Source organism: Prionailurus bengalensis, chromosome E2 (genome assembly GCF_016509475.1).
Source record: "Prionailurus bengalensis isolate Pbe53 chromosome E2, Fcat_Pben_1.1_paternal_pri, whole genome shotgun sequence".
Taxonomy (NCBI): domain Eukaryota; kingdom Metazoa; phylum Chordata; class Mammalia; order Carnivora; family Felidae; genus Prionailurus; species Prionailurus bengalensis.
The window spans coordinates 9,240,382-9,259,690 of NC_057352.1; the positions used below are offsets into that span (position 1 = coordinate 9,240,382).

At 58.4% G+C, this 19,309-nt stretch overlaps 1 protein-coding gene across 2 annotated transcripts; it reads left to right on the plus strand.

Moving 5' to 3' along the window:
- Position 1: 1 nt before the first annotated feature.
- Positions 2-18,576, plus strand: HSD17B14 (hydroxysteroid 17-beta dehydrogenase 14). Of its 2 annotated transcripts, XM_043600360.1 has the most exons (9): positions 2-311; positions 783-821; positions 5,193-5,275; positions 6,209-6,275; positions 9,093-9,184; positions 17,534-17,638; positions 17,876-17,943; positions 18,039-18,135; positions 18,236-18,576. In XM_043600360.1, the coding sequence occupies exons 1-9, from the start codon at positions 224-226 to the stop codon at positions 18,407-18,409; spliced, it is 813 nt and encodes a 270-aa protein (XP_043456295.1). In that variant the 5' UTR covers positions 2-223; the 3' UTR covers positions 18,410-18,576. The 2 variants fall into 2 exon arrangements, with proteins under 2 accessions (XP_043456295.1, XP_043456296.1); XM_043600361.1 differs by lacking the exon at positions 783-821.
- The last annotated feature ends 733 nt before the right edge of the window (positions 18,577-19,309 follow it).

Genomic DNA, 19,309 nt, shown 5'->3' on the forward strand with positions numbered 1-19,309 from the left:
TTGGTCTAGAAAAGGAGGCAGCTCCAGCCTGGCTTTCTGGGTCTCAGGGAGGAGGGGTCTGGGGCCAAACTTCCAGGCTTCTGCCCTTCCTGGCAACGCCCCCCCAGGGCCGGGCTTCCAGGATCCAACCCCTATTTATGGGCTGACTCCACGGCCTCAACCCTGACTCTGGGGGTGGAAAGAGGCACCTAGCGAGTGACAGGGAGAGGAGGACAGAAGCAGAATGGCCACGGGAACGCGCTATGCCGGGAAGGTGGTGGTCGTGACAGGGGGCGGGCGCGGCATCGGAGCCGGGATTGTGAGAGCCTTCGGTGAGTAGGGGGTCTGACTGTGCGGGAACACTGGAATCTGGGAGAGGAGAGACCCTGGGAACGAGTGGGGGTGGGGACCTGCAGTACTGGAGTGGAGATTTGGATCCTATAAAAACTCATTTGGCAACGCTAATGAAGGAGTAGGCAGCTCCAAAACTGGTTAGTCCCCTTCTCTGGGTCTCAGTGACTGTAACTACGAAGTCGGTGGTTGGAGAATGTCGCTTGCAGCTTTGGGGTTTATTCTGGAACCCAGGGTTGGGGGCTCAGGAACCCCAGCGGACACCTGGAGTGGCCAGGGAGAATATGGGTCAAGTCTTCTGCCCTTTGCTCTAGAGGATCGTCATGAGACTTTGGGGTCACGAGGGGGAACCGTTGGGAAGATAGGATAGGCCCCCCACTCCAAGTGGCCACCAGAGGGCAGCAGAGGCTTTGCCAGGTCTGTGCTGGAGTAACCTGTTCTCCTATTCTCAGTGCAAAGCGGGGCTCAAGTGGTCATCTGTGACAAAGATGGTGAGTGAGCTTCCCTCAGTCCTCACCTCCTCCCTCAGACCCAGGAGTCCTGCCCCCAGCCCCTCCTCCCTCAGACCCAGGAGTCCTGCCCCCAGCCCCTCCTCCCTCAGACCCAGAGTCCAGGCCCCCAGCCCCTCCTCCCTCAGACCCAGGAGTCCAGGCCTCCAGCCCCTCCCCTCTCAGACCCAGGATCCAGACCCCCAGCCCCTCCTCCCTCAGACCCAGGAGTCCTGCCCCCAGCCCCCTCCTCCCTCAGACCCAGGGGTCCTGCCCCAGCCCCCTCCTCCCTCAGACCCAGGAGACCTGGCCCCCAGCCCCCTCCTCCCTCAGACCCAGGAGTCCTGCCCCAGCCCCCTCCTCCCTCAGACCCAGGAGTCCTGCCCCAGCCCCCTCCTCCCTCAGACCCAGGAGTCCTGCCCCCAGCCCCCTCCTCCCTCAGACCCAGGAGTCCTCACCCCCCAGCCCCTCCTCCCTCAGACCCAGGAGTCCTCACCCCCCAGCCCCTCCTCCCTCAGACCCAGAGGTCCAGGCCCCAGCCCCTCCTCCCTCAGATCCTGGAGTCCTGCCCCCAGCCCCCTCCTCCCTCAGACCCAGGAGTCCTGCCCCAGCCCCCTCCTCCCTCAGACCCAGGAGTCCTGCCCCCAGCCCCCTCCTCCCTCAGACCCAGGAGTCCTCACCCCCCAGCCCCTCCTCCCTCAGACCCAGGAGTCCTCACCCCCCAGCCCCTCCTCCCTCAGACCCAGAGGTCCAGGCCCCAGCCCCTCCTCCCTCAGATCCTGGAGTCCTGCCCCCAGCCCCCTCCTCCCTCAGACCCAGGAGTCCTGCCCCAGCCTCCTCCTCCCTCAGACCCAAGAGTCCTGCCCCAGCCTCCTCCTCCCTCAGACCCAGGAGTCCTGCCCCCAACCCCCTCCTCCCTCAGACCCAGGGGTCCTGCCCCCAGCCCCCTCCTCCCTCAGACCCAAGAGTCCTGCCCCAGCCCCCTCCTCCCTCAGACCCAGGAGTCCTGCCCCAGCCCCCTCCTCCCTCAGACCCAGGAGTCCTGCCCCAGCCCCCTCCTCCCTCAGACCCAGGAGTCCTGCCCCAGCCCCCTCCTCCCTCAGACCCAGGAGTCCTGCCCCCAGCCCCTCCTCCCTCAGACCCAGGAGTCCTGCCCCCAGCCCCCTCCTCCCTCAGACCCAGGAGTCCAGCCCCCAGCCCCTCCTCCCTCAGATCCTGGAGTCCTGGCCCCCAGCCTCCTCCTCCCTCAGACCCAAGAGTCCTGCCCCAGCCTCCTCCTCCCTCAGACCCAGGAGTCTTGCCCCCAACCCCCTCCTCCCTCAGACCCAGGAGTCCTGCCCCAGCCCCCTCCTCCCTCAGACCCAGGAGTCCTGCTCCCAGCCCCTCCTCCCTCAGACCCAGGAGTCCTGGCCCCAGCCCCTCCTCCCTCAGACCCAGGAGTCCAGCCCCCAGCCCCCTCCTCCCTCAGACCCAGGATCCAGACCCCCAGCCCCTCCTCCCTCAGACCCAGAGGTCCAGGCCCCAGCCCCTCCTCCCTCAGATCCTGGAGTCCTGCCCCCAGCCCCCTCCTCCCTCAGACCCAGGAGTCCAGCCCCAGCCCCTCCTCCCTCAGACCCAGGAGTCCAGGCCCCCAGCCCCTCCTCCCTCAGACCCAGGAGTCCTGCCCCAGCCCCCTCCTCCCTCAGACCCAGGAGTCCTGCCCCCAGCCCCTCCTCCCTCAGACCCAGAGGTCCAGGCCCCAGCCCCTCCTCCCTCAGATCCTGGAGTCCTGGCCCCCAGCCCCCTCCTCCCTCAGACCCAGGAGTCCTGCCCCCAGCCCCCTCCTCCCTCAGACCCAGGAGTCCTGCCCCAGCCCCCTCCTCCCTCAGACCCAGGAGTCTTGCCCCCAGCCCCTCCTCCCTCAGACCCAGAGGTCCAGGCCCCCAGCCCCTCCTCCCTCAGACCCAGGAGTCCTGCCCCCCAGCCCCTCCTCCCTCAGACCCAGAGGTCCAGGCCCCCAGCCCCTCCTCCCTCAGACCCAGGAGTCCTCACCCCCCAGCCCCTCCTCCCTCAGACCCAGGAGTCCTGCCCCAGCCCCCTCCTCCCTCAGACCCAGGGGTCCTGCCCCCAGTCCCCTCCTCCCTCAGACCCAGGATCCAGACCCCCAGCCCCTCCTCCCTCAGACCCAGAGGTCCAGGCCCCCAGCCCCTCCTCCCTCAGACCCAGGAGTCCTCACCCCCCAGCCCCTCCTCCCTCAGACCCAGGAGTCCTGCCCCCAGCCCCCTCCTCCCTCAGACCCAGGAGTCCTGCCCCAGCCTCCTCCTCCCTCAGATCCTGGAGTCCTGCCCCCAGCCCCCTCCTCCCTCAGACCCAGGAGTCCTGCCCCCAGCCTCCTCCTCCCTCAGACCCAGGAGTCCTGCCCCAGCCTCCTCCTCCCTCAGACCCAGGAGTCCTGCCCCCAACCCCTCCTCCCTCAGACCCAGGATCCAGACCCCAGCCCCTCCTCCCTCAGACCCAGGAGTCCTCACCCCCCAGCCCCTCCTCCCTCAGACCCAGGAGTCCTCGCCCCCCAGCCCCTCCTCCCTCAGACCCAGGAGTCCTGCCCCAGCCCCTCCTCCCTCAGACCCAGGAGTCCTCACCCCCCAGCCCCTCCTCCCTCAGACCCAGGAGTCCTCACCCCCCAGCCCCTCCTCCCTCAGACCCAGGAGTCCTCACCCCCCAGCCCCTCCTCCCTCAGACCCAGGAGTCCTGCCCCCAGCCCCCTCCTCCCTCAGACCCAGGAGTCCTGCCCCAGCCTCCTCCTCCCTCAGATCCTGGAGTCCTGCCCCCAGCCCCCTCCTCCCTCAGACCCAGGAGTCCTGCCCCCAGCCTCCTCCTCCCTCAGACCCAGGAGTCCTGCCCCAGCCTCCTCCTCCCTCAGACCCAGGAGTCCTGCCCCCAACCCCTCCTCCCTCAGACCCAGGATCCAGACCCCAGCCCCTCCTCCCTCAGACCCAGGAGTCCTCACCCCCCAGCTCCTCCTCCCTCAGACCCAGGAGTCCTCGCCCCCCAGCCCCTCCTCCCTCAGACCCAGGAGTCCTCACCCCCCAGCCCCTCCTCCCTCAGACCCAGGAGTCCTCGCCCCCCAGCCCCTCCTCCCTCAGACCCAGGAGTCCTGCCCCAGCCCCACCTCCCTCAGACCCAGGAGTCCTGCCCCCAGCCCCTCCTCCCTCAGACCCAGGAGTCCTCACCCCCCAGCCCCTCCTCCCTCAGACCCAGGAGTCCTCGCCCCCCAGCACCTCCTCCCTCAGACCCAGGAGTCCTGCCCCAGCCCCTCCTCCCTCAGACCCAGGAGTCCTCACCCCCCAGCCCCTCCTCCCTCAGACCCAGGAGTCCTCGCCCCCCAGCCCCTCCTCCCTCAGACCCAGGAGTCCTGCCCCAGCCCCTCCTCCCTCAGACCCAGGAGTCCTCACCCCCCAGCCCCTCCTCCCTCAGACCCAGGAGTCCTCGCCCCCCAGCCCCTCCTCCCTCAGACCCAGGAGTCCTGCCCCAGCCCCTCCTCCCTCAGACCCAGGAGTCCTCACCCCCCAGCCCCTCCTCCCTCAGACCCAGGAGTCCTCGCCCCCCAGCCCCTCCTCCCTCAGACCCAGGAGTCCTGCCCCCAGTCCCCTCCTCCCTCAGACCCAGGAGTCCTGTCCCAGCCCCCTCCTCCCTCAGACCCAGGAGTCCTGCCCCAGCCCCCTCCTCCCTCAGACCCAGGAGTCCTGCCCCAGCCTCCTCCTCCCTCAGACCCAGGAGTCCTGCCCCCAACCCCTCCTCCCTCAGACCCAGGATCCAGACCCCCAGCCCCCTCCTCCCTCAGACCCAGGAGTCCTGCCCCAGCCCCCTCCTCCCTCAGACCCAGGAGTCCAGCCCCCAGCCCCTCCTCCCTCAGACCCAGGAGTCCAGCCCCCAGCCCCTCCTCCCTCAGACCCAAGAGTCCTGCCCCAGCCTCCTCCTCCCTCAGATCCTGGAGTCCTGGCCCCCAGCCCCCTCATCCCTCAGACCCAGGAGTCCTGCCCCCAGCCCCCTCCTCCCTCAGACCCAGGAGTCCTGCCCCCAGCCCCCTCCTCCCTCAGACCCAGGAGTCCTGCCCCAGCCCCTCCTCCCTCAGACCCAGGAGTCCTGACCCCCAGCCCCTCCTCCCTCAGACCTTGGAGTCCAGGCCCCCAGCCCCTCCTCCCTCAGACCCAGGAGTCCTGCCCCCAGCCCCCTCCTCCCTCAGACTCAGGAGTCCTGCCCCCAGCCCCCTCCTCCCTCAGACCCAGGAGTCCTCACCCCCCAGCCCCTCCTCCCTCAGACCCAGGAGTCCTCGCCCCCCAGCCCCTCCTCCCTCAGACCCAGGAGTCAGGACCCCCAGCCTTTCTCTCCCTGCAGAGTCTGGGGGCCGGGCCCTGGAGCGAGAGCTTGCCGGAACTCTCTTTCTTCGACGTGATGTGACTCAGGAGGAAGATATGAGGGTGAGCTCTTCTTGTCCCCGCCTGGTCACAACGGTTTCGGCTCAGCCTCATATCAAGGCTTTCCCTGATTCTGCTGGCCATGTTCTGGGTCTCCTGGGAAGGTTCTCTTTGTATCTTCCTTCTTCAAGGCTCTCGTCACACCAGTCACGTAGATCAGAACAAAAACATCCCTCCCGGTGGCTCTCCAGCTGTGAGAGTTTTTCCCCTTCTGCCTCTGCGGTTGTTAAGTTGACTTATTTATTTTGAGAGAGGGCGAGAGCACGGGCACGGGAGGGGCAGAGAGAGAAGGAGGGAGGATCCCAAGCAGGCTCTGCACTGACGTGGGGCTCGAACCCAAGAACGGAGAGATCGTGACCTGAGCCGCCCAGGAGCCCCTCTATCCCCTCCCTTTTTTTTTTTTTTAATTTTTTTTTTTCAACGCTTTTATTTATTTTTGGGACAGAGAGCCAGAGCATGAACGGGGGAGGGGCAGAGAGAGAGAGGGAGACACAGAATCGGAAACAGGCTCCAGGCTCTGAGCCATCAGCCCAGAGCCCGACGCGGGGCTCGAACTCACGGACCGTGAGATCGTGACCTGAGCTGAAGTCGGACACTTAACCGACTGCGCCACCCAGGCGCCCCTATCCCCTCCCTTTAGTCAGTGTCTCTCCGATGTCCCCACCACCAGCCCCCACCCCCGTCCCAACACCCCTCCCCCAGGTCTCTGGAGTCATGGACGACGGTGTGCGTATACCCAGCCCTCTGCTCTCTGGCATCCCTGGCCTCCTGTCTCCTCTTCTCCTGTCATCCTTAGTGACTTGGGGGAGTCCCCCACTTCCTGTCCCCCTCGGCCGTGACTCCAGCTCCCCCCCCCCCCCACCTTGCCTTTGGGAGTCCGGGCTTGTCAGGCCTGGGTGCCAGTGCTGCTCCCTCACAAGACGTCTTTGTCCTCAGGTCCTCATCTCTGAGACCATCCGCCGATTTGGCCGCCTGGATTGTGTGGTCAACAACGCTGGCTACCGTGAGTTGTGAGGCCCAAGGCCATTCTCCGCTGGTGTCAGCCCGCTCCCTGGCTTCCCGTCCCTTCCTCCCGTGCCTCAGTTTCCCCTTTGTCTTCCCCATTCCCCTCTGCGTCCACTTGGATGGGGTGGCGTCGCTCTGGAATCCTCGATGCCTGGAGTTTTCATCCCTGCTCCGTTCTCTCCCTGCCGTGTGCCCCCAGCCCTGTGCCCTCACCTCTTCAAGCCTCAGCTCCTAGATTTCTAGAATGGGAATGCCGATAATGATCATCACCATCGTAGCGCTGTTGGGAGTCAGGTAAACCACCCAGCCTCGTAATTACCACAACCATCTGGGGCAAACAGCTTCCGTCTTGTAGCCTGACGTCATCGTCGGCCCTTCCCTCCGCTGATGACTGTAAAGACACACTCATGCGTGTCGTTTTTAGGTCTCAGTCTGGTGGCTTTGAAGGTAAAATGCCGTGGGCTTAATAACTACCTTTCATAAGGCTCCCTCATGTTGGCAAACCAAGGCTCAGCGAGGTGAACTGATGACACTGAGGGCACACAGCAAGGCCATGATAAGAGAGACACCTCCCCCCCTGGCCCCTTCCTCCCCCTCCCTCCGCCCCACGCCTTGCCTGGCTGAACAACTTTAAGCAAGTGGCTTACCCTCTCTGGGCCACATTTGCCGCCCTATATTGTAAGGATCAAGATGTCAGATAACCAGTTCATCCTCTCTCTCTGTGCCCTTTGTGCAGTCAAGAGATACTTACCGAGTGCCTCCTATGTCCCAGGTCCTTTCCTAGGGACTGGGGAGTTAGCGGTGAACAAAAGAGACAAAACATTCCGGGCCGCGTGGGGTTTACCTTCTAAAGTAAGAAAACAGACCGGAAAAGACACGGTGAATCCTCCTTGTTTGTGGACTTCGTGTCTGTGAACTCACCAAGCCACAAGAAGAGCTTCTGTGCCACCCCAGGAACCTTCTAGGTGTTCGTGGAAGTGGCAAAAACTCAAATTGCCTGTAGTGCGTGTACCCAGTTGAAGCCAAACAAGGAAGACCTGTGCCCTCTGGTTTCCCATCTCAAACAGAGGGATGCCCAGGGGACAGACACGGGTGCAGCGCACAGAGCTGGCTGGCTTAGAACCCCAGCTTTGGCACCTGTGTGCCAGGCAGCCTCAGGTCAATCACTTAGCGCTTTTTTTCTCTCCCTAATATTTATTTACTTTTGAGAGAGAGAGAGAGAGACAGAGTGTGAGCAGGGGGGCAGGCGAGGGACAGAGGGAGGGAGACACGGAATCCGAAGCAGGCTCCAGGCTCCAAGCTGTCAGCAGAGAGCCTGATGCGGGGCTCGAACTCAGGAGCTGTGAGATCGTGACCTGAGCCGAAGTTGGCCGCTTAACCGACTGAGCCACCCAGGCGCCCCTGGGGTCTCTTTTCTAAGAGCGCGAATCCCATTCATGAGGGGTCCATCCTCTAGGCTTAAAATCACCTCCCCTAGACTTCACCTCCAAATGCCACCACACCGTAGGTTAGGATTTCAACACACGAATTTGGGGCGGGGGATACATTTAGTCCATAACGTTTACATAGTATTATATAGCACGTGACTCTTTCCCTTAAGAGCAATGGATCGGTATTCGCTGATTCAGTATTCGCTGGAATTTTATAGACGGCGACTGCCTCCCATAATGAGAACCGACTGTCTATGCTAGCACGGTTAGTGGTGATACAGGCTATGAAGAAACTGGGGCACCTGGACGGCTCAGTAGGTAGAGCACGTGATCTCTGGGTCGTGAGTTCAAGCCCCATGTTCGGAGTAGAGCTTACTTTAAAAACAAAACAAAGCAAAGCAAAAAAAACAAAAACAAAAACAAAAACCGATCGAGGGCCTAGAGAATGGCAGGGGCTGTGTTAAACAGGATCCCGTGTGGATTCTCTGAAGATGTTTGAGCAGATCCCCGAAGGAAGCAAAGCCACAAGCCCTAGGCCCCGGGGGAAGACAACCCAAGAGTCCTTCAACTTTCCACCCGCCATATTGAGTTTTCTACCCGGCATCCTGGGTTTTGTTCCCCTCTGTGCCTTCATCCCCCTGTCTCCTAAAGCCTTTGGAGCATCCAGGGCGCGTTCCTCCCACTGCCTGTCTTGCCCCCCTGTTCCCACTCCCCTATCTCTCTAACTCCTTGTCTTCTGAACATTGATTTTTCTGTCCCTCTAGCCACTACCCCTCCCCCCACCAATTCCTCCTATTTATTTAACAACTACATTTTGGTGCGAAGCGTCGGGCACAAATACTGACTCAGGACACATTTTAATTTAAGATTTTATTTATTTTGAAAGTGAGAACCAGCGGGGGAGGGGACGAGAGAGGGAGAGAGAGAGAATCTCAAGCGGGCTCCGTGCTGGCAGCACAGAGCCCAACAAGGGGCTTGAACTCATGAACCGTGGGATCGTGACCTGAGCCGAAATCGAGAGTTGGTCGCTTAACCAACTGAGCCACCCAGGCGCCCCCAAACTCGTGAAATTTCTAAGCCCAAGAGCTACATGTTATCCTTGTTCTGTAGATGAAGAGACCGAGGCACAGAGAGGCAAAGTGACTGGCCCAAGGTCACACAGCCAGGAAGTGGCAGGGCTCATATTGGAGCCTGCGTCTGCTGGCCTGAGACTGCTTTTTGATGAATTGTTATGCAACCTTCGTTCCTTTTCAAGATCCCTGACCCTCTCGTCTGCCACACTGCCACCCTCTGACCCCTCCCTCCCATACCCCTATTTCCCTTCCCTGGTTTCTGTGTCACTCCCTCATTCTCTCTGTCTCTCTGTCTCCCACCCCTACCCTTAGATCCGCCTCCACAGTGGCCCGAGGAGACCTCTGCCCAGGGCTTCCGGCAGCTGCTAGAGGTGAACCTGCTGGGGATGTACACCCTGACCAAGGTGAGGGCTGCAGGCCCGGGTGGCCTCCTGACGATGAGATTGTCAGACCCACTTTCCCTCAGAGCAGAGCGTTTCCTCTGCCTCGGTTTGATCTGACTCCAAAAGGACTCCGTTCTTTGTAGAAAATAGGTGGGTGCAAACCCCTGTTAGAACTGACCGCGTGGCTACGCAGCCCGGTGTCCTTGAGGACCTTCCAGAACCTTCCTTTTAAATTTTCATTTTTATTTATTTATTTTTAATTTATTTATTTTGAGAGCGAGAGAAAGGGAGCAAGTAGGGGAGGGACAGAGAGAGAGGGAGGGAGAGAATCCGAAGCAGGCTCCGCACTGTCGGCACAGAGCCCGATGCGGGGCTCGAACTCACGAACCGTGAGATCGTGACCTGAGCCGAAACCAAGAGTCGGACGCTCAACCGACTGAGCCACCCAGGCGCCCCTTGGGGTTTTTTTTTTTAATATTAAAAAATTTTTTTTAACGTTTATTATTGAGAGACAGAACATGAGCGTGGGAGGGGCAGAGAGAGGGGGAGACACAGAATCCGAAGCAGGTTCCAGGCTGTCGGCACAGAGCCCTCCGCGGGGCTCGAATTCCCAAGCTGTGAGATCATGAGCTGAGCCGACGTCGGACGCTTAACCGACTGAGCCATGCAGGCGCCCCTTGTTTTGTTTTGTTTTGTTTTGTTTTGTTTTTTCGGGTATGTGTGTACTCTTTTAGACAGGGTGGGGTGGTCAGAAGAGACTTCTTTGAGAAGTGACATTTAAGCCAGACTTCAAGAATGTGTGTGGGGCAGAGCAATCCAGCAGAGGAAAAGCCAGTGCAAAGGCCCTGGGGTGGCGCTGATCAGGGTATAGGAAGAGCAGTGTGGAGGCCAGTGTGACTGAAACAGGGTGAGCAAGGGGGAGAGGGCCGGAGGTGAGGACAGAACGGGGACAAAAGGGCCTAGATCATATCGAACCTTGTCAGGCTGGGTGAGGACTTGACTTTGACACCTGAGCCTGAAGGCAACGAAGTGAGCTCCGTAAGCGGAACTGGCGCCCTCTGGTGGCCATATGAGGAACAGGCAGGGGCGAGGGCGGAGGCCTTGGGCCCAGCCAAGGAGTTGACCAGATGGTCCAGGCCGGTGATTCGAATCCCACCAGGCTCGTGGCCGTGGATTTGATGAGAACTGGTCTGCTTCTGGCTCCCTTTCGAAGCTAGAATGTCAGGATTTCCTCGCAGACCAGATGTGCGGGTGGGCTTGAGACCGAAAGGTGTGGGGTTTGGGTTTTTTTTCCCCCACCCCTACCCCCACCAACTGGTAGGACTGAGCTGTCATCCACTGTGACCCGGAAGCCTGGGGAGGAGCCTGGGGTGAGAGCGGAGGCCTGGAGGCTGGAGTTGGTCGGAAAAGCCAGTGTAGACAGAGAGGGGAGGAGGCCCAGGAGTGGGCCAGGGGTCACGGGTGTGGGGAAACTCGGGCGCGACCTCCAGGTCTCCCCTGAGATCTAGGCGAAGTGGTTCCGGGCTGCTGGGCGCCCTTGCTTCACCCATGAACCCCCCTTCCTGTGCCTAACTTCTGTTTGCCACTGAGATTGCCACCCCCGTACAATAGACACGCATAAACATCAGCCCGTAAAGGGCATATTGTATATACAGTGAAACCTTGGGTTGCAGGTGACTCGTCCCGCGAGTGTTTGTTTGTTTGTTTGTTTGGAAGGCGAGCAAACGTTTCCAATAAATTGTAACTTGATAAACGAGCGACGCCTTGCATTACGGGGTCGCACGTGTCGCGGAGCACGATCACGTGATGACGACCGAGCCGCCCTTTGGTATTCAGGTGCCTTGGCTCACAAGCCCGTTTCTGGAACGAACCAGGCCCGCCGCCCAAGGTTTTACTGTATATCGTATCTCGGTATGTAGTATCCAGTTCCCAGCGTTTCCAGAGAGAGAGATTTCCCACAAACGGCCAGATTTCCTGTTGCTCTTGAAAGGGTGGCACACGGGACCCCCAGGGGGCAGAGCGACAGTGTGCTACATGGGGCGCGGCTCTCCGTGGTACCCCAGTCCCCACCTCCCCCTCCTGCGCGCTCCAACTCTGTCACCCGTGAGCGGCTGGTACAGAATCCTCATGGGGGAGTCAGCGGCCCAGATCTGACGCCCGCCTGCCGAAGTTCCCCGACACTTCCTACCTGCAGCGTCTCTCTGTGCCCCAGGTTTCTCACCTGCAAAATGAGGCTCATCGTGGTACACGATTCGCGGGGCTGTTCTGCGAACCAAGCGAGGGTAAATTGAATAACCCGGAGCCCTTAGAACATGCCTGGCACCGAGTTTACCGCCTGCACATTTTTATTGCTTATCGCGAACATCACCCCGTTCTGTTTCCTGTGGCCACTGTATCTAACCCAGGTTGAGGTCACTGAGATAGATACATGTGGGGCAAATGAAGCCTGGCAGAAGGGAAAAGGCGAGGGTTGAGCTAAGCCCTGAGTGGGAGGGAAGGAAGCGGAGAAGTAGGGCACAGGATGTTTTAGTCACAAAGGAAAGAGTGTGCAAAGGCCCTGGGGCAGAAACCACTGGGATGTGTTTCAAGAACGAAAGACAGTCCTCTCCGTCTCCACTGCCAGCTTGGCAATTAGAAGCATTTTATTAAACTGTTCTATCCATTGCCCCTGCCATCCCCTACCCAGACATCATATAATTTCATCAGTGGGAACTTCATAAACTCTACCAACGGATTAGAATGTTTACTGATTTTTGCTGACATAATTTAAGACTTACAAAATATTGTCAGTACACCCAGACTCCCGATTGTCAATATTTTATCCTGTTTGCTTTATTTTCCTACCTCTCCTTGAGGGTAAATCGCAAGCATGATGTCCATTTACCCCTCAGTCTTTTGGGGTGTATTTCCTAAAAACAAGAACATTCTCCAGGCGCCTGGGCGGCTCAGTCGGTCGAGCATCCGACTCTTGATTTCGGCTCAGGTCATGAGCCCAGGGTCGTGGGGTCGAGCCTTGCACTGGGCTCTGTGCTGAGCTCGGATCCTGCTTAAGATTCTCTCTCTGTCTTTCTCTCTCCCTCCCTCTACCCGCTCACTCTCTTTCTCTCTCTCTCTCTCAAATTAAAAAGAAAACAAAATAGAGTAGTATAGGGGCACCCGGGTGGCTCAGCTGGTTAAGCATCTGACTTCCGCTCATTCACCTATTTATTCACCAAATCCTGAGCATTCGGGAGGTGTCGGGCAGCGTTGTGGGTGCTGGGGACGCACCGCGTGGTCTTTGCCCTTGTGGAGTTTACAGTCCCGAGTAGTCCGGCGTCTGTGCCTAAATGCAGAGATGAGTTTCTATGGGTGAGTGTTTCGTGCTAGGAAGGAGACACGTCTGGGTTCTGGGAGGTGTGTGACAGGGATCCTGGCTCCTTCTGGGTCAGGGTGGGCTTCCCGGAGGAAGTGAAAGACGAGCAGCGTTAAATAGGGGTTGGGGGGGAGGGGTGGCCCTCCAGGTTGGGAGCAGCGGGCAGGGAGAGGCTGGGCAGGGAGAGAGCCTGGTGCCGTCGAGGGGCTGAGTGGAGGAAGGGGTTGTCGGGGAGCAGATCACAGGGGGCCTGAGGACCATGCTGAGATGTCTGGTCTTTATCTCAGGATCAGTAGGGAGCCATGGGAGGTATTTGAGCAAGAAAGTGATGTGATGCCGTTAATACTAACAGATCATTCAGGTTCAGAGATCACTCAGGGGCACCTGGCCGGCTCAGTCGGTAGAGCTTCCAACTTGACCCCAGGGTCATCCGTTCGAGTCCCACATTGGGTGTTGAGATTACTTTTACTATTTTAGTTTTTATTTTTATTATCTTTTTAAGTTTATGTACTTATTTGGAGAGAAACAAGAACCACCAGGGAAGGGCCAGAGAGAGAGGGTGACAGAGAATCTGAAACAGGCTCTGTGCTCACAGCACAGAGCCTGGTGCAGGGTTTGAACTCACAGACCGTGGGATCGTGACCTGAGCCGAAGTCAGATGCTTAACTGACTGAGCCACCCAGGCACCCGTAAAAATTGTTTTTTTAAGATCACTCTGGCTCTGGCATGCAGATCAAGTCAGAAAACAAAGTGTGGCGGGCAGGAAAACAGGAATTAGGAGACAGTGGCAGGATACCTAGGTAGCTCAGTCGGTTATGCGTCCAACTGTGGCTCAGGTCATGATCTCACAGTTCATGTGTTTGAGCTTAGGCTCTGTGCTGACAGCTCAGAGCCTGGAGCCTGCTTCGGATTCTGCATCTCTGTCTCTCTGTGCCCCTCACTTGCTCGTATTCTGTCTCTCTCTCTCTCTCTCTCTCTCTCTCTCTCTCAAAAATAAATAAACATTTTAAAAAATTAAGAAAAAAAAAAAAAGGAGACAGCAACATTTGTGCAAGTAAAAAGAAGTGGCCTTCAAGGCCCCTAACATGGTCTGGCCCCTCTTCCTCCTCTGACCTCACTTCCGGCCACAGTGGCCTTGTTGAGCGTAACAGGCAGGTCTGTCCTGCCTCAGGGCATTTGCATATGCTGTTCCTTCTGCCTGGCCCAGACTTCTCCAAGACCTCCCCACAGCTCCTGCCTGAACACCCTTTTTGCAACCGCACCCACCCCAATAGTCTCATTCTCCTCATCTTGCTTTCCTTCTTGTTCCTTATCCCTGATCACATTCTAGCACATTCCATTAGGCACTTTTATGTGTTTACTGTTACCTCCCCCCAGAATCTGGGCTCCACGAGGGCAGAAATCTCTCCCCATCGCATTTCCTGTGGTGTCCCCGGCACCTACCACAGGACCTGGCACGTACCAGGGGCCCAGTGAATGTTTGTTGAGCGAATGAATGAGGTGGAGAGAATCGTACGGATTAAAGAGGTCCTTAGAAAGCGCAATGGCCAGGCTTAGTGACGGATCGGATAAGGAACTTTGGGAGAGGGAGGAGGCTCTGGAAGGCCCTCAGGTCTCTGGCTTGAGAAGCTGGGTAGGAGCTGGGTAGGAAATGAGGAAGAGAGGCAGATTCTTGGCGACGATGGAGGGGGTTTTGCACTGGAGACAGACAGACGGAGATGCCCAAAGGGGGCAGGTCAGGAGCTCCAGAAGGCAGTTCCGATGTAAATGGGAAACCAGCAAAGTGGGGGCTCCCCTGGCAGAGCTCGGAGAGCAGACCCAGGAGCCCCAACATTTAGGGGAAATGGGAGTCAGGCCAGAGCGTGGCTGCACAGCCAGGCTCCCTTGGGCAGGTGTCCAAAGGGAGGCCAATAAGGTTCCAGCTGGTCCTTGATATGGCTACACTGATGCGTGCTAGGTGACCTTGGTTGGGAGCGGGGTGGGGGTGAGGGATATGGGCCAAGGAATGTGTGGGAGGGTTGAGCAGGGGTCACAGGGAATGTGCCACAAATATTTGTTGAGCGTTAGCTGTGTGCCCAGTGCCACAGCCCTCAGGGACCTCACATTTGCCAGGTAGGGGTGGGGAGGAAGTTCAATACCTACGTGGAGAGTGATAAGGTTTACAAAAGAAATGGGCAAAAAAAAAAAGAAAGAAAGAAAGAAAGAGGCAGGGGCGCCTGGGTGGGTCAGTCCCTTGTTTGGATGGTTGGTTGGCTGGTTAAAGCGTGGACTCTTGATTTAGCCTCAAGTCATGATCTCAGGGTTCAGGAGTTCAAGCCCTGTGTCCGGCTCTTCGCTGACAGTGTGGAGCCTGCTTGGGATTCTCTCTCTTCTCTCTCTCTCTCCCTCTCTGTCGGCCCCTCCCCTGCTTGCGCCCTCTCTGTCTCTGGCTGAAAATAAATAAACTTAGGGGCGCCTGGGTGGCTCAGTCGGTTAAGCGTCCGACTTCAGCTCAGGTCACGATCTCGCGGTCCGTGAGTTCGAGCCCCGCGTCGGGCTCTGGGCTGATGGCTCAGAGCCTGGAGCCTGCTTCCGATTCTGTGTCTCCTTCTCTCTCTGCCCCTCCCCCGTTCACGCTCTGTCTCTCTCTGTCCCAAAAATAAATAAACGTTGAAAAAAAATTTAAAAAAAAAAAAGAAAAGAAAAAAAAAATAAACTTTAAAAAAAAAATTGGAAAAAAAAAATAGGCAGGGACGGGGCCTGGGGTAGGGGTTGGGCGAGCCCAGGGCTGAGGGAGGGAAGGTTCTGAGGCTGATGAGAGAGCGGGGAGAAGGAAAGGATAGAAGTGTGGGTGGTGCCTGAGAAATTGGGAGGATCAGAATGCCTCCCGCCCCCCACCCCTGCCCAGGGCCCACATACTCCTGGCATTTATGCTCGTAGTATCTCCAAGTTATTTTCCTTTTGTTTCTCACTCCCTCTCTCTTTTTTTAATGTGTATTTTATTCTTGAGAGAGAGAACATGAGGAGGGGAGGGGCAGAGAGGGCGGGGGCCAGAAGATCCAAAGAAGTCTCTGCACCGACAGCAGTGAGCCCGACGCGGGGCTCGAACTCACGAACCGCGAGATCACGACTTGAGCCGAAGCCGGGCGCTCAACCGACTGAGCCCCCCAGGTGCCCCTTCTCTTAAAGTTCTTACCACTCAGAAATTCTTTTTCTTGGTTACGGGTTTTGGTCCCTGACTGCTCACTGCTGGGCCACAAGTGCTGGCCCTGACATCATCACAGTGACAGTCCCCTCTGTCCCCTGGTCAGTCTCCTCACCTGGAAAAAGGAGCTATGGATAGTCCCTCCTTCTAGGGTTGTCCTCAGGATTAAATGAGTCAATATGCGTGAAGAGCTGACAACAGGGCGGGGCACGTAACAGAGCCTCAATAAATTCATTCATTTCATGCAAAAGATATTGGTTGAGCAACTATTATGTGACAGACACCTTAGCACTTCAGTTCTGAGCACACTGGAATGGCTGGTCACCCTAGGGGTGAGTCCCCTGGCTATGTCAGGAAAAGTATTCCAGGCAGAGGGAACAGCAAACGCCAAGGCCCTGAGGTTGGAAGGCTCAGGGTGTGTTTGAAGCTACAGTCCTCAGAATAGGTGGAGGCTGTTTTTGAGGGAGTGGAGAAGGTTTGAAAGGGCTGGTCGGGTGGGGCATCTGGGGGGCTCAGTGGGTTGAAGGCCGACTCTTGGTTTCAGCTCAGGTCATGATCTCACAGTTCATTAGATCGAGCCCTGCATCGGGCTCTGTGCTGACAGTGTGGAATCTGCTTGGAATTCTTTCTCCCTCCCCCATCTCTCTCTTTCTGTCCCTCCCACTCACCCACTCTCTCACTCTCAAAATATTCATTTAAAAAAATTTTTTAAAGGTTATTTATTTTTAGGGGCGCCTGGGTGGCTCAGTCGGTTGAGCGTCCGGCTTCGGCTCAGGTCACGATCTCACGGTTTGTGAGTTCGAGCCCCGCGTCGGGCTCCGTGCTGACAGCTCAGAGCCTGGAGTCTGCTTCGGATTCTGTGTCTCCCCCTGTCTCTACTTCTCCCCCGCTCGTGCTCTCTCTCTCTCTCTCTGTCTCTCAAAAATAAATAAGCATTAAAAAAAATAAAGTTTATTTATTTTTGAGACAGAGACAGAGCATGAGCGGGGGAGGGGCAGAGAACGAGGGAGACACAGAATCCAAAGCAGGCTCCAGGCTGTGAGCCATCAGCACGGAGCCCGCCGCGGGGCTCGAACTCACGAACCGTGAGATCATGACCTGAGGTGAAGTCAGTGGTTCAAGAGACTGAGTTACCCAGGCGCCCCTTGAGTATTACGTGGCAGGAACAGGTCTTGCCTCCGGCCAGCTCAGCCATCAAAGCAAAGAGAGGGGAAGGATAGAATTTGAGTTTATTCAAGGTCATGTGTAGTCCAAGAGCTGAGAGACAGAGAGGGAGGGAGGAGAGGGAGAGAGAATTAGTTTAGGGGTCTCCAAGGAGGTAGGGAGCTTCATGAAGTGGGGTGCATGTCACGAACCCCCCCCCCCCCCATCACATTCGGACCACAGGGCTTCCCCTCATGGATAAAAGAGTCTCGTCTCATTTTTGCAAAATATGCGGCCATCTTGCATTTTCCTGTCTCGATCTGGACAGGAGTCTGAGTAACATACAAAGACCCAGAGTGGGGAGACAGAGACCTAGAGAAGGGGGGACAGGGATGGGAAGGAGGACAAAGACACAAAGGATGGGGGAGAGAGAGAGGGAGAGGGGTAGTAGAGGTGAGGCAGAGAAAAATGCCTTCCAGGCATGGAGAGACTCCTTAAGTACTGAGACCCTGGGGCAAACCAGTGAAGGTGCTCTCTGGGGTTCTGGGATGCTGTCCCTACAAGGCACAGAGACCCAAGCAGTGAACATACCAGAGCAATGGCCATTGTCCCAGACATCAGGGTGTGTTTCAGTGTGGCTGGGGGCAGCTCTAGGGGCTCAGGTGACTTACTTGGCCTTCTGTCTCCCCAGCTTGCCCTCCCCCACCTGCGGAAGAGCCAGGGGAACATCATCAACATCTCCAGTCTGGTCGGGGCCATTGGCCAGGTCCAGGCAGTTCCCTATGTGGCCACCAAGGTACCCTGCCCCTTCCTTCACTCCCCACCAGGGCCTCCAAAGACTTCAGCCCTGAGGCATGACAACCTGCAGCCAGTGCCTCCCAAGAAACAGAGCCTGGGCATCCCATAGAAGCCCTCAGGGAAGGCATGGCTACCCCATTCTGAGGCCCCAGCTTGACACCCCCTGGTTGGAGGAGAGAACAGGAGGAACCTCAACTTCCCTGGACTGAACTCTCCCCCACATCACCTTCCGCAGGGGGCGGTAACAGCCATGACCAAAGCCTTGGCCCTGGATGAGAGTCAATATGGCGTCCGGGTCAACTGGTGAGCAGCTCGAATGGGCGGAGAAGGCAGGAAGTGAGCCCACCAGGCCGTGTTTGTGGCACACTTCCCTGATCCCCTCTTCTCCCTCCCCACAGTATCTCCCCGGGAAACATCTGGACCCCACTGTGGGAGGAGCTGGCCGCCGCCACGGCTGACCCCGCAGCCACAATCCGAGAAGGCGTACTGGCCCAGGTAGGAGTGGGGGGCCAGAGCCATGTGGTATGGGAGGCTTCGGGTGTAGCAGTCAGGCGGGGGCTTCCCTTGATCTCCCTTTTCCCTTGTCTCTCCCCAGCCCCTGGGTCGCATGGGCCAGCCAGCTGACGTGGGAGCGGCAGCCGTGTTCCTGGCCTCTGAAGCCAACTTCTGCACTGGGACTGAGCTGTTTGTGACCGGGGGTGCAGAGCTGGGGTACGGGTGCAAGGCCATTCCCGGCACCCCCTTGGAGCCCCCCACCAACCCATCCTGATTTCTCACGTTTCCACTTGGGCCTTCCTAACTAGGACTTCCCAAATTTCAGCTTCGACCCACCTGCTTCTTAGATGCACACCCCAACTGTAGACATTAAGTCCACTAACCAACGTGCCAAACCACCCCCCGCAGGTTCCCATAAAAGTAGTTTGCAGCCAGAAGGAAGAAGGCTTCGTGTCATTGATCTTCTGCTGTTTTGAGTTCTGCCACGCCGGGAGCGCGTCCCGCCAACCCCCGCCCCGCCCCTTGCAGCCCCACGCGTTCCCACGAGTGGTCTTGACCCCAGGGACTACGACTCCCGGCAGGCCTTGCAGCAGGAGCCCGTCCCGGAGGGCTCCTGAGAAAAGTACTGCCGGTCGGCTTCACCCCTGCTAATAAAAAGGCCCGCAGGGGAGAGTAAATTAAGCTCTATTAGGAGATAATGGTAGAGGAGGCGAAACGAAAAGGGCCTCCTCTTGGTTATTCTTGGTCCTTAGGGGAAAGGAATTTTGACCTCGCCGGCTGAGGAATAGGAGGGTGGTGGGCTCCACAAGTTCTGAGGGAAGAGGCAGCTGGGGTTCAGACTCCTCTGAGTCAGAGGGAGGAGGGGCTGGGGCCCGAACTCCTGGGTTTGGGGGACGGGGAAACTTAGAGGGCGTAGACTCCCTAGCTAAGGAAGAGCGGGCCCCGGGTTCCCGCTGGGGCCCGGGGCGCGGTGGGGGGTTAGTCTCCCCGGCCAGGGGGTGGGGCTGCATAGCTGCTGCGGATTGGCCGCGGCGGGGGTGTGCGGCAGTCGCTGATTGGCCGAGGCGAGCCGGGCGCGGTCGCGGCCCCCGGGCCCCGGGCCAGGTGGCGGCCGAGGAGGACCGGGGCGGAGGGAAGCGAAACGGGACTCTGAGGAGGAGGAGGCTTGGGAATT

What these genes read in the sequence shown, in the direction of transcription:
- HSD17B14 (XM_043600360.1), top strand. Translation starts at nt 224, where the DNA reads ATGGCCACGGGAACGCGCTATGCCGGGAAGGTGGTGGTCGTGACAGGG. An exon ending in CTCAGGAGGAAGATATGAGG is followed by an intron (nt 5,276 to 6,208) that starts GTGAGCTCTTCT and finishes CTTTGTCCTCAG; the next exon opens with GTCCTCATCTCTGAGACCAT. An exon ending in TTCCCTATGTGGCCACCAAG is followed by an intron (nt 17,639 to 17,875) that starts GTACCCTGCCCC and finishes CACCTTCCGCAG; the next exon opens with GGGGCGGTAACAGCCATGAC.